The sequence below is a fragment of the Osmerus mordax genome, chromosome 24 (genome assembly GCF_038355195.1).
Source record: "Osmerus mordax isolate fOsmMor3 chromosome 24, fOsmMor3.pri, whole genome shotgun sequence".
NCBI classification, from domain to species: Eukaryota; Metazoa; Chordata; class Actinopteri; order Osmeriformes; family Osmeridae; genus Osmerus; species Osmerus mordax.
The window spans coordinates 3,138,200-3,151,169 of NC_090073.1; the positions used below are offsets into that span (position 1 = coordinate 3,138,200).

The 12,970-nt window shown below is 45.5% G+C and overlaps 1 protein-coding gene across 6 annotated transcripts in view; it reads left to right on the plus strand.

The window, feature by feature from the left end:
- The window catches only part of LOC136933038 (NACHT, LRR and PYD domains-containing protein 3-like), a 100,776-nt gene extending 88,608 nt beyond the window's left edge, over nt 1–12,168 (plus strand). For 5 of the 6 annotated variants that reach the window (XM_067228412.1, XM_067228409.1, XM_067228410.1 and 2 more), the window contains 7 exons: nt 612–879; nt 1,319–1,351; nt 1,666–3,478; nt 3,613–3,780; nt 6,567–6,740; nt 9,928–9,974; nt 11,383–12,168. In XM_067228412.1, coding sequence (XP_067084513.1) covers nt 621–879; nt 1,319–1,351; nt 1,666–3,478; nt 3,613–3,780; nt 6,567–6,740; nt 9,928–9,974; nt 11,383–11,915 — 3,027 coding nt within the window. In that variant the 5' untranslated portion in view covers nt 612–620 and the 3' untranslated portion in view covers nt 11,916–12,168. The remainder of the gene's footprint in view (nt 1–611; nt 880–1,318; nt 1,352–1,665; nt 3,479–3,612; nt 3,781–6,566; nt 6,741–9,927; nt 9,975–11,382) is intronic. The other variant, XM_067228415.1, reaches the window with a different exon arrangement.
- The last annotated feature ends 802 nt before the right edge of the window (nt 12,169–12,970 follow it).

The following is a 12,970-nucleotide window of genomic DNA, read 5'->3' on the forward strand; positions in this document are numbered from 1 at the left end:
TTTTCATATAAAATATACAGAAATCAGTTGTAAAACTTTCATTCAAAAACGGACCCCTGTGCAACCGACGCAAGCAAGCACACCCTACAATTTCCCCAGAAATTGTACCCTCTCTAGTTCTATTTGGATTGGCATTATTTGGTTCATGCTATTCAGTTTCCCACCTTCCTTTAAACCATAGGGGAGTTCGTTTTGGTTGTTTGGCCAATATTTAACCCCCTACATCTTTGAGAGATGTCTGTTTTGGATGAATCCTTTGTTTAATCCAGAGTTTTCTGGAGTAGGGAGAGGTTGAGGAAGGTGGGACAATTGTCTGGCCCTTCTCCCTCCCCGTTGGAGAAGGAGACGCCAGGTCTGGTATCAACCTTTTGAACCATCCAGAAAAATAGTGGCATTGTATGACGCGTCATATAATGTAAAGTCAAGGGTTCTTGTGCTCATATGGTCGGCAGTACTGTGTCTTACTGAGGTGATCAGAAATGACCGTGTTGAAGGTTTGACTCTGTGCTACAACATATTAATTTAGAAACATCTTTTGTCACTTAAAGTCTATTTTTTAAGAAAAGTTTCAACTTGATTTTACTAAGCAACAAACAATCCACTGTCTCCAGTGATCCACAATGGCCGCACGTAAAAGGAAGCAGCTGTTGAAAACTCTGGAGCAGCTAGAGGAAAAGGAGCTGAAGACGTTTCAGTGGTTCCTGCACCATGGAGTTTCAGATGGGTTTGATCCCATCCCAAAGAGCAGGTTGGAGAAAGCTGCGAGAACAGACACAGTGGATAGGATGGTGGAGACATACACACTTGAAGGAGCTCTGAAGATCACTGTGGAGATCCTGAAGGAAATGAATCAGAATAATCTTGCTCAGAAGCTGATGAGTAAGTTTTATGGGTATTATTAGTATTATTTTTTCCCGAATTGGAAACAAAAGCAACAATGCCTTGATAATGCATGCTGCAATCTCATGAGATGGTATACATTATATCTAGAAATATGTTGTATTCACTCCCAGAAATGCAGTGTAGAGGAGATGTTGCCCTCCTTTCTGTGTCTGCAGTGTTATTCTGCATGTGTATCTATCACTTAGGACTGCAGACACTGTCAGGACGACTGACACCCTTCTCATAACAAAACAAAGTGGGATTATATTAGTGGTAGTCCAGCACGCTAACACCAACCCCAGTCCACACAGGACAGGAAATCCAGCACAGATACAGGACATGATCTTTACATGTAACCCACAGCTCCACAGAGTGTAACACCTGAGAGGATGAGACTGTGCAGCCCTGACTCTTCCTGTCTTCTCTCTCCTCACAGGTGTCAGTGGTGCTGAGGAGGCAGGTGGGAACAGTTCAACTTCCTGTTGTAATAGTAATTTTACTGTAATGGTAAATTTGTTATCGATAATTTAGAAGGTAGATAGCTGAATGATGGATAGAATGAAGTGTATTACGTTAGCAATAATTACAATCATCATCAATCATAAATACACCATACAAAATATGAATGAACTTTTCCCCAATTAATTTTAAATCTTGTAATGAAGAGGCTTTAATATTAGGCTGCTCATTCATTTTCAAATTGGAATATCTTAATTGTATTTGAATTATATGAATTACAAATGTTTAAATGTTTGAGTTCGCATGTGGATGTTTTTTCTGTAGATAAATATGCAGAAAAGATCAAAGACAACAAACTCAAACATCAAAGACTTCTAAAATCTAAGTATGAAGAAATAGTTGATGGGATGAAACAGCATGGTGAAAAAATCTCCCTGGACAGTATCTACACAGAGCTCTACATCACAGAGGCTGGAGGTGGAGAGGTCAATGACCAACATGAAGTACGACAGATTGAGGGAGAATACAGGAAGATTAGAGGGTCAGAGAAAAAAGTTGAATTCAACGACATCTTCAAATCCCCAGATGAACAAGACAAACTCATAAGAAGAGTTCTGACCAAGGGAATTGCTGGCATCGGAAAAACGTTTTCTTCACACAAGTTCACTCTGGACTGGGCAAACAAAAAACAAAACCAAGACATTGATTTCATTTTCCCACTCCCTTTTCGACAGCTGAATTTGTTGGAGGATAAGGAGCACACCTTGATTGGTGTAATTCAAAAATGCTTCAAAGAAATGGAGAAAGAGTTTCTTACTGCCATTTTCACAAGGGGACAAGAAAACAAGACAGAATTGAAAGTTCTGTTTATCTTGGATGGTCTTGATGAGTTCCAGAAGCCCCTCAACTACAAGAAGTACGAGAGCTGTGATGATATCACAGAGCCAAAGACCATAGATGTGCTGCTGACAAACCTGATCATGAAAGATCTGCTTCCTTCTGCTCTCCTCTGGATCACGTCCCGACCTGTCGCAGCCAATACGATCCCTGATGAGTGTGTTGACCTGGTGACGGAGGTACGAGGGTTCAATGATGATCAGAAAGATGAGTACATCAAGAACAGATGCAGTGATGAAGACCAGGCCGGGAGAATCATCTCACACATCAAAACATCAAAGACCCTCTACATCATGTGTCATATTCCAGTCGTTGCTTTCATTATTGCAACAGTTTTAGAGACCTATGGAGAAAAAGAGATGCCCAGGAATCTGACTCAAGTTTACATACACTTCCTGGTTGACCAAGTCAGAAAGATGAATGTGAAGTACTACAGGAAAGCGGAGACTGATGCACCCTGGGACAAAAATAACATTAAGATGATTCGATCACTGGGGAAACTGGCTTTCACACAACTGGAAAATGGCAAACTGATTTTCAAAGAGGCAGACCTGAGGAAGTGTGGCATTGATGTAAAAGGAGCTGCAAACTGCTCTGCGATGTGCACAGAAATCTTTTCAGAAGATAAATGGGGTGGTGAGGAGAAGGTGTACTGCTTTGTCCATCTGACCATCCAGGAGCTTTTTGCTGCTCTGCATGTGTTTCTGTCATTCATTAACAACAAGAAGAATGTAATGGAAAAACAATTTTACAAGAGAATAACCTTCCTCCAAACGGCTGTTAGATTCTACAAGAGTGCTGTGGACAGGACCTTAGAAAGTGAGAATGGACGACTGGACCTCTTCCTCCGCTTCCTTCTGGGCCTCTCAATGGAGTCCAATCAGACTCGCTTAACAGGTCTACTGACTCAGACAAGACGCAACACACAGAGCCATGAGGAAACAGTCAAGTACATCAAGGAGAAGATCAGAGAGGATCCTCCTCCAGAGAGATGCATGAATCTGTTCCACTGTCTGAATGAACTGAATGACCATTCTCTGGTGAAGGAGATCCAGCAGTACCTGAGCTCAGGAAGTCTCTCCAGTGAGAAAAATCTCTCATCTACACAGAGGTCAGCTCTGTTCTTTGTGTTGCTGACTTCAGAAGAGAAGATGGACGTGTTTGACCTGAAGATATACTCCAGATCAGAGGAAGGTCTTCTGAGGCTGCTGCCAGTGGTCAAAAACTCCAAAGCTGCTCTGTATGTATAAGGCATTTGATTTTTTTATTATAATATTACAACAGCACATATTGTGATCGTGTTTGATTATCATATGTTCCTATAATACAAAACACGACTCTGATGATGTCTCATGTTCTTCTTATGTCATGTAGGCTGAATGACTGTAACCTCTCAGAACGGTGCTGTGAAGCGCTGGCCTCAGCTCTCCCCTCCTCAGAGCTTACAGAGCTGGACTTGAGTAACAACAACCTGGGTGATTCAGGCATGAAGCTGCTCTCTGCTGGACTGGGGAACCCACTCTGCAAACTGGAGACACTGAGGTCTGTATTCATGTTCTACATGAGTCAATACCAAAGTTACAATAGCACAATGTCTTTGTATGGTTGATGTTAGACAATATAATTTATTCTCAAGTTGGGTATAACCATCATGCCAAGAATAAGATATGCTTTCTGTCATCAGTGAGGAGTAGTTTGATAAGTATTCAACGGTATTCTGCATACCTTGGTTGTAACAAGTTATTGTTGCCTTTCCATCATCTCGAACCAGTCTGCCCATTCTCCTCTGACCTCAACAAGGCATTTTGGTCCACACAACTAGAGATGGTTGTGCGTGAAAATCCCAGATCAGCAGTTTCTTAATCTGTGGACACCACTTGTTTTATTACAACACTGAAATGTGCAGTCATGGCTTTCGCAAAAAGAGAAATGGAGGTGCTGTCATCTTCAGCACCTTTATAGACTCTGTAACCTAAATCAGTAGCACACATAATCTCAATTTCTTATTGTGTACGTGTGTCTGTGATTGTTGTGATGTATTTTTATGAATGTCAGGGTCACTAAGAAAAGTAAGAAAAAAAATAACTATTTGAGGGTTTTCTCTGCTGTTAAATATAATAGCAGTCATGTTTGACCCTGAAGACAACACAAGGGTTAAGATATACTATTCATCATATTATTGTACATTTACCTGGGCAGTGAGTTTAGCATCTGGCGGCTGTTGTTCCTGTGGTTGACGCCTCTTCCACTACATGAAGGGTTTCAAATTAGGAATGGCAAGAAAAGTGTGCTTGATCTATAATACTACTGTGTATGCGTATGGAACTGGCTATTCACATTTATTCTGACATACTATACTTTACTTCATAGGATGGTAGTATTCCATCTGAGATGCAGGGAGAGTGTCTGAAATATTAATCTATTAAGCATCACACGCCATTGTGCTACAAAGTTTGTCTGGTTCACAAGTCTTCAGGTAAGACTATTTATTGGTGAGAAGCCTCCTCCCCTGAATATCAGCTGTCAATATGATCGATCCCAGAGACAGAGTGCGCGTGCACGTGGAAACTTACAAAATTCTCCGACCCTAGGCTTGACCATATGCACTCAACACAGATAAGGTTTATTGCACCTCTAGTATGATAATGGTCAACCAAGGTCAGGTTTGTTTACGTAAGCCTAGTGTCATCTGTAGGTCATGTGGGGAGAGGGCTCTCTGACAAAAGAATGCTAGCACCAGTATTTTCAGAATATAACCTTACATTCTAAATTTCTCTGACAGAGAGTCAGCCAAATATGCCCCATACCGAGTGAGAACACATATCTGCTCTTTAAAAAAGGGAAGAAAGAAAGTTGGACACAGAACGTCAGTCTTTTATTGGTCCTTTGCACAGATCACAAAAGGTGACATTGGCCATTGAATTTATTGAGGTTGGCCCTGCTAATGCGTCCTAACATTAAAGCAAAAAGAGCACAGAATGCAAACATGACTGTTACAACTTTAATGTAGAATTTTGGAAATAATATAAAATGTTGAAATAGCCTATATAAAGACATAGGCATGATGGTGTTAAATGATTATCTGTAATCCATGAACAGCATACTAATATAGCAGTTCCTCTTCTCGCAGGGAGTGCAGAGCCAACAGGCAGCAGGTTATCTAATGACTTAACATAGTTCAATAAATACTGACAGGCATTCTCTGTTGTTAAAAAAATATATATATTTGCTAGATACGTTTTTTGAATACTTTTGGTTAATTTCACTTTCATTTCATTTCCCCTTTAATGTTTTAGAAGAACTTCTTTTACAATGCTAATATTGTCCAATAGCCTGAAGTGTTTGATGGCACGCCCTGTCATGTGATCTCTGTCTCTGGATCAGTTAGCCGTGTTGCTAAAAAGAACACTGTCAACTGAAGGCTTCTGAAGGGAACCAGATGTCTATCTGCTCAGAAAATTCAAAACTAGAGAAAAATGTACCATCTGAAAGTTAAAGTCTACTAGTAGCCGGTCCAGAACAAATAAGTTTACTGAGGCTTTTTACAGTAATTTAGAAGCAAATTACCTCAGGTTTACCACAGAAGATTCTCAGGGTTTAAACCAGGACGTTTTGTAGCTAATAGGCTACAGAGCGACTGAAGTGGGATATTCTTCAGTTGGAATCCAACTCAGTGGAACAAGTTCGGCAGGTAGGCTGATATTTGACCACTTTATATGTATAAATTACGTTTTAGTTGACTGCGGCAGGGTGTGGGGAATGGGAGGTAGTTACAAATAGCTAGAAAGAGGCAGCAGGAGAGGGCTTTGTCGGGAAAGTAGCTGGTCGCTGTTGTTTATTAGGTTGTCATGACTTCATGAGTGATTAACGTCCTGTCACTGTTCAGTTGCTCATCCTCCTCGATATCATGATATTTAATACAATTCTGAAGCAGCAGCAGCAATGATGATCTACGTCGAGCTGTCATAGAACTCGGTTTAGAGAGGGAAAGGTCACGTGGCCGTGAACATTGCTTTCTGCAATGGTGGATAGATATGATCCATGTTCTATGTCTCGTACTGCTTAAGAATAGGGGCTATAGCCCCAACTCATTTGTTGTGTTCATTCAAGTCAAGTTTGGCTTTATGTAGCAGACGTCCTGATGTTCCATAGAACTACTAGCACCAAACTGAACACAAACCTAACCTTCCTGTACTGGGGGGAAAGGTCACTCTGTCTAATGAGGGGGAGGAGCAGCTATGACAGCACCTGCCAAATGAACCCCTCTGTGCTGACTCACTCTGGAGGCCCAGATGGATTCTGTCACAACATTGATCCTCTTTCTACAGGCTGTCAGGCTGTCTGGTCACAGAGGAAGGCTGTGCTTCTCTGGCCTCAGCTCTGAGGTCCAACCCCTTCCACCTGAGGGAACTGGACCTGAGCTACAATCATCCAGGAGAAAAAGGATTGAAGCTGCTCTCTGCTGGACTGGAGGATCCACACTGCAGACTGGAGAAACTCAAGTAAGGAGATGTTTGTGTTTTTATATACCTCTTCATGTAATGTTGCTTAACACTGAATAGACATTTAAGAATGTTAATAGTCCTTATATTTCATGATTATACAATCACAGACTGCATGTTTATTTAAGACAGTGGGTTAGGAAGAGAGAAGCCCTATATAATCTACAATAGCCTTTAGTGCAATTATGATTATATAGCTACAATCATAATTGTATTTACTGAGGTCTATTCCAGAAAGTGGGTTGAAGTGAAAACAGTGAGTTTGTTAATCCTGAGATGAGGGAAACTCTGGGTTTTCTGTTCCAGAAAGAGAGGAAACACAAACTCTGGTTACGTTACCACGGTAACTGATGGTCACTAACCTAACCTGCTTGCTGGCAGCTTTTGTTTAACAAACCATTTCTCCCTCTCTCCTCCCTCATGCCGAGCCTGAAGCAACTATCAGACATGGGGTGTCCTTTCCTCATCCAGGGCTCCAGACTAACTTGTTTTACTAGGAGCACTGTAGCCCCTAACTGAACATGTTGGGGGCACAGGCAGAACATGTAGGGGCCTACACCTTAAATTGACCTGCAAAGCAATTATTCACATTTTCCCCATTTTAAATGTATTACTGATAATGTGCTGTTGTATTTTAGTTTGCAGTAGGGCTGTGCGATATGACCAAAATCTCATATGCTGATATAGATCCTTTCATATCCCGATAACGATACATAACACAATATGTCACATTTTCTTTCAATTCAATGAATACAAATAGTTGATATAAAATGACCACATGGAGAGGCTCTAAATTGCGGCCAGTTTGGTTGCATATGAAAGGGAAAAACTTGCCTGGGGCGCAAAATGTGCTAGGACCGCCACTGTGTATAACACATAAGGATGACATGAAATGTCCATGCAGAGCTAACCTGGTGTTTACTGAACATGTCCCTGTTAATCTGTGCTGTGGAGGTTGATGGACCCTCCTCAGGGTTTCCCGCAGCACTTTCCAGTTAAGGCGGCCGCTTAAGCAACACACGCCTGCCGCCTTAACTACGTCGTCCAAAACAAAAAGAAAGATGAATGCCGTGTTACTCTGTCCTGTTTGCTCCCTTTAATTCCAAACAGTCCCTTCTCTGCAGAATGCATTAGTCTATCGTACAAACGACCCCCCCCCCCCCCCCCCCCAGAACACATTAGGCTAGACCCTACAACCCCCCCCCCCCCCCCCAGAACACATCAGGCTAGACCCTACAACCCCCCCCCCCCCCCCCCCCAGAACACATCAGGCTAGACTCTACAACCCCCCCCCCCGGTCTGACGGCAAACCCTACCACCTTAACTAACACGTTTTCTGCGGGAAACCCTGCTCCTCCTTGTAATGCCCAGTCATGCTCTGTTATAAAGGAGAAGAATGTGCCAGTTGTTTTACCATTCATTCTTTGTTCTCATCACGTCAATGTACATGTCAAACCCATAATTCCACACAAGAACCTCAAAACAATGTACATGGGGAGAGAACAGTGTAGCTCAGTAGCTACCATACAGTAAGATGTATACCTCTGTAGGTCTTTCTGAATCCCTCTGCAGCAGACAACATATCTGTATTATTCTGTGATGAAGAGCATTCTGTTCTACTGTACTGTACACATTCTTTGCAATATTGAGAAATGAACCCCCCAAATGAAATCTCCACAAACACACTAACATGTTATGTGGGCACTTGTGTCCTCGGGGGTGATAGGCTTGGATGAGTTCCCTCCAGGGATGCCTTCAGCCGCTGGTCGCCCAGCGTTCTGACTCAGAGCCAGCTCTTCTGCCTCTGTCAGAGGTGGTGCCCTCCTCTGCCGCCTTTCTGTTAGTCCACTACAAGTCCAATGTTCATATACTGAGCAGGATTAGGTTAAACAACATCTATGTGTTAAAACAGCATTCTCACAAGTTGAGACAGCCACTGAATGATTTGTACTTGGTTTAATCCTGTCAAACATGATTAAAACAATCATGTGTCTGAATCAGAATGGGACAATGACAGACAAGGAATTTACTTTGGCCGAAAGATACCGACCGAGGCAGCCATTATCGGCGCCCCCTTGAAAATGTCAGCAGAAACATTACATTACATTTATTCATTTAGCAGACGCTTTTATCCAAAGCGACTTCCAAGAGAGAGCTTTACAAAGTGCATAGGTCACTGATCATAACAACAAGATAGCCAAAAAACATCGCGAGTAGCCAAAACATGAAGCACACATTGTGAACAACCAAAGTAAGTGCCAAAGGGAAGAACCATAAGAGCATGTAGTTAAACAAGTTACAATTAAACAACATGAACCACTATAAGTGCAAGTGTACCTGTGGGAAAAAAAGCAAGCAACAGTAATAAAAACAATATATCACAGCGAGAACAAAAATGTAAATCAGTTACCACTAACCACAAGAGCAACAAGTCTCTAAGCAAGAGTCATTGTAATCCTTGAGGAAACTAACATCGGGTCAAGCGAACCATTCCTAAGTACCGTTGTACTCCCGGAACAAGTGCGTCTTGAGCCTTTTCTTGAAGGTGGAGAGACAGAAACATGAGGAGAGGAGAGAAAAAGTCAACCCCCAGACTATGCTCCTAGAGGAGTACAGTGTGGGAACAGGAGAAAACACCTCAGCACATGGGCACATACATTGTACAACATTACAGAACTCATGACATGCAAAGGGGGTGGGAAGGCCAAAGCAAAATATGCCCTACCTGTTTGAACTGATTTTATATTTCATTTTCAGCTGCTGCCAAGTGTGTTTTGTGCCCATAGGATTGTTCCACCACTTGTTCAGCTGTAGTAAGACGTGTGGTTAAATGTCAAATAAATAGACTGCATTGAAATGTACTCATTGACCAATTGTCTGTCTTTTGGTGTTGCAGTTGTTGTTTACCTTTCAGAAAATGTTTGCATACTCGTCTGCACGCATGAGAATTTCTAATTCCAGTGAATTAGAATTAAACTAACTCAGATCAGTTTTTCTGGAACCGATAACTCTGTGCTTCCCATCTCAGGGTTCATCAAGTCAGAGTTCAGGGTTAGGCTCAGAGTTTGTAAAACCTGTTTTCTGGAATACACCTCTGATGATAAACATAGAAACAACATGTTTACTTTAGTCACTTAGCAACAGGTGAGGTGTCATTTCCTCATCATTCCTCTGCTTCTCCCTACAGTGTGGATCATGGTGGAGAGTGCAGGATCAAACCTGGTCCTAGGAGATGTGAGTATTGACTGCTACTTAGTTCTAGTACACAGGGTCATACAGGGACAATACCATTAGTGACTTTGACACTGTCAGAAATGGACACACGTATGTGCCCTCCCTTCACCCTCCCCTCTCCTCCCCCTCCCCTGTTCCCCCCCCTCCCTTCCCCTAGCTGGTGTGTGTTTCCTCTCGCCCTCCCCTCCTCCCTCCCTCACTCCTCGCTTCTTTCCCTCTCCAGTGCCCTACCCTCTCCTCCTCCCACCCCTCCCTTCATCTCCTTCTCCCCTTTCGTCTCTCTCCTCTTCTGAGAGGAGGTCAAGGGGGTGTGGGGAGAGGAGGGGGGGGTCGGGGGAGAGGAGGTGGGGGGGAGAGAGTAGATAAGGGGGCTGGGGGGAGAGGAGGTCAGGTGGGTGGGGGGAGAGGAGGTGGGGGGGCGGGGGGGAGAGAATAGATAATGGGGGTGGGGGGAGAGAGCAGATAAGTGGTGTTGGGGGAGAGGAGGTGGGGGGGAGAGAGTAGATAAGGGGGCTGGGGAGAGAGGTCAGGGGGGGGGGAGAGTAGATAAGGGGTGGGGGGGAGAGAGTTGATAAGGGGGGTGGGGGGAGAGGAGGAGTTGGAAGGAGAGGAGGTGGGGGGGAGAGAGTAGATAAGGGGGCTGGGGGGAGAGGAGGTCAGGTGGGTGGGGGGAGAGGAGGTGGGGGGGAGAGAGTAGATAAGGGGGGTGGGGGGGGGGAGGTCAGGGGGGTGGGGGGGGGGAAGTGGGGGGGGGGAGGAGGTGGGGGGGAGCGAAGAGGTCAGGGGGCGGGGGGGAGAGAGTAGATAATGGGGGTGGGGGGAGAGGAGGTGGGGGGGTGGGGGGAGAGGAGGACAGAGGGGTGGGGGGAGAGGAGGACAGAGGGGTGGGGGGAGAGAGTAGATGAGGGGGCTGGGGTGAGAGGAGGTCAGGGGGGTGGGGGGGGAGGAGGTGGGGGGGAGAGGAGGTTAGGGGGGTGGGGGGGAGAGAGTAGATAATGGGGTGGGGGGAGAGTCGATAACGGGGGTGGGGGGAAAGGAGGTCGGGGGGGGGGGGGGAGAGTAGATAAGGGGCGTGGGGGGAGAGGAGGTAAGGGGGTGGGGGGGAGTAGATAAGGGGGCTGGGGAAAGAGGAGGTCAGGGGGTGGGGGGGAGAGAGTTGATAAGGGGGGTGGGGGGGGAGAGGGGGGCGGGGGGAAGAGGAGGTCAGGGGGTGGGGGGGAGAGAGTTGATAAGGGGGGTGGGGGGAGAGGAGGAGGTGGGGGGGGAGAGGAGGTGGGGGGGAGAGGAGGTGGGGGGGAGAGGAGGTGGGGGGGGGGAATGAAAGGGGGAGGCAGGGCAGGAAGAGGGAGACATTCTAATGTGAATGATGATGATCAGTAATATATTGTGTCTTGGTCTCCCCCATCAGATGTCTGTGAGCTCACACTGGACCCAAACACAGCACACAGAGAACTCTCTCTGTCTGAGGAGAACAGAAAGGTGACATGGAGGAGAGAGGAGCAGCTGTATCCTGATCACCCAGAGAGATTTGAGGACTGGCCACAGGTGCTGTGTAGAGAGGGTCTGTCTGGGCGCTTTTACTGGGAGGCAGAGAGGAGTGAAGGAGGATGGGTTTATATAGCAGTGACATATAAAGGAATCAGCAGGAGAGGAGAGGGTGATGACTGTCTGCTTGGACTCAATAACAAGTCCTGGAGTCTGGAGTGTCGTGGTAACAGTTACTCTGCCGTGCACAATAATAAGATGACTGTCATACCTGCCCCCCCCTCCAGCTCCCACAGAGTAGGAGTGTATCTGGACTGGCCGGCCGGCACTCTGTCCTTCTACACAGTCTCCTCTGACACACTGACCCACCTGCACACATTCCACAGCACATTCACTGAGCCCCTCTATCCTGGGTTCAGGGTTTATGACTCAGTGTCCCTGTGTCAGGTAGAATAGCCCACACACACTCTCACACACTGTGCTCACATAGATGTCATTGAAGATTGAACTGTATACAGTTGTAATTGATATCCCAGAGTGTTTGTAAATATTGGTGTGTGTAGAATGTTTGTTTTGTTTTCATTGTTGACAAACAACATTCCTGTCTTTGATCTCAGTTCCACTGAATGTGATAAACTAAATAGTGTCTTACTGCCTAAATAAAGAGAAATAAAGATGTTTTATACAGGATGATAGAAGACATGCTGTGTGTTCGTTGGTGACCCAGTGGTCCTACACACACGCGCACACACACATGTACACACACACACACACACACACACGTACACACACACACGTACACACACACACACACACACTATGAAAACACTACATTTAGGAACAGTAATGGGACATTATTACCCACTTGAATATACACTGTGTGTCTAGTGTGATCCCCTCTCCCCCTGACCTCCTCTCTACCCACCACCTCCTCTAACTCACTGAGTGATAAAGAGGGGTGTTGGGAGGGGGGGGGGTCTAACTCACTGAGTGATAAAGAGGGGTGTTGGGATGGGGTCTAACTCACTGAGTGATAAAGATGGGTGTTGGTAGGGGGGGGGGTCTAACTCACTGAGTGATAAAGAGGGGTGTTGGTACGGGGGGGGCCTAACTCACTGTGAGTGATAGAGAGGGGTGTTGGTAGGGGGGGGGGTCTAACTCACTGTGAGTGATAAAGAGGGGTGTTGGTACGGGGGGGGCCTAACTCACTGTGAGTGATAGAGAGGGGTGTTGGTAGGGGGGGGGGGGTCTAACTCACTGTGAGTGATAAAGAGGGGTGTTGGGAGGGGGGGGGGTCTAACTCACTGAGTGATAAAGAGGGGTGTTGGTACGGGGGGGGTCTAACTCACTGTGAGTGATAGAGAGGGGTGTTGGTAGGGGGGGGGGTCTAACTCACTGAGTGATGAAGAGGGGTGTTGGTACGGGGGGGGGGTCTAACTCACTGAGTGATAAAGAGGGGTGTTGGTAGGGGGGCGGGGTCTAACTCACTGAGTGATAAAGAGGGGTGTTCG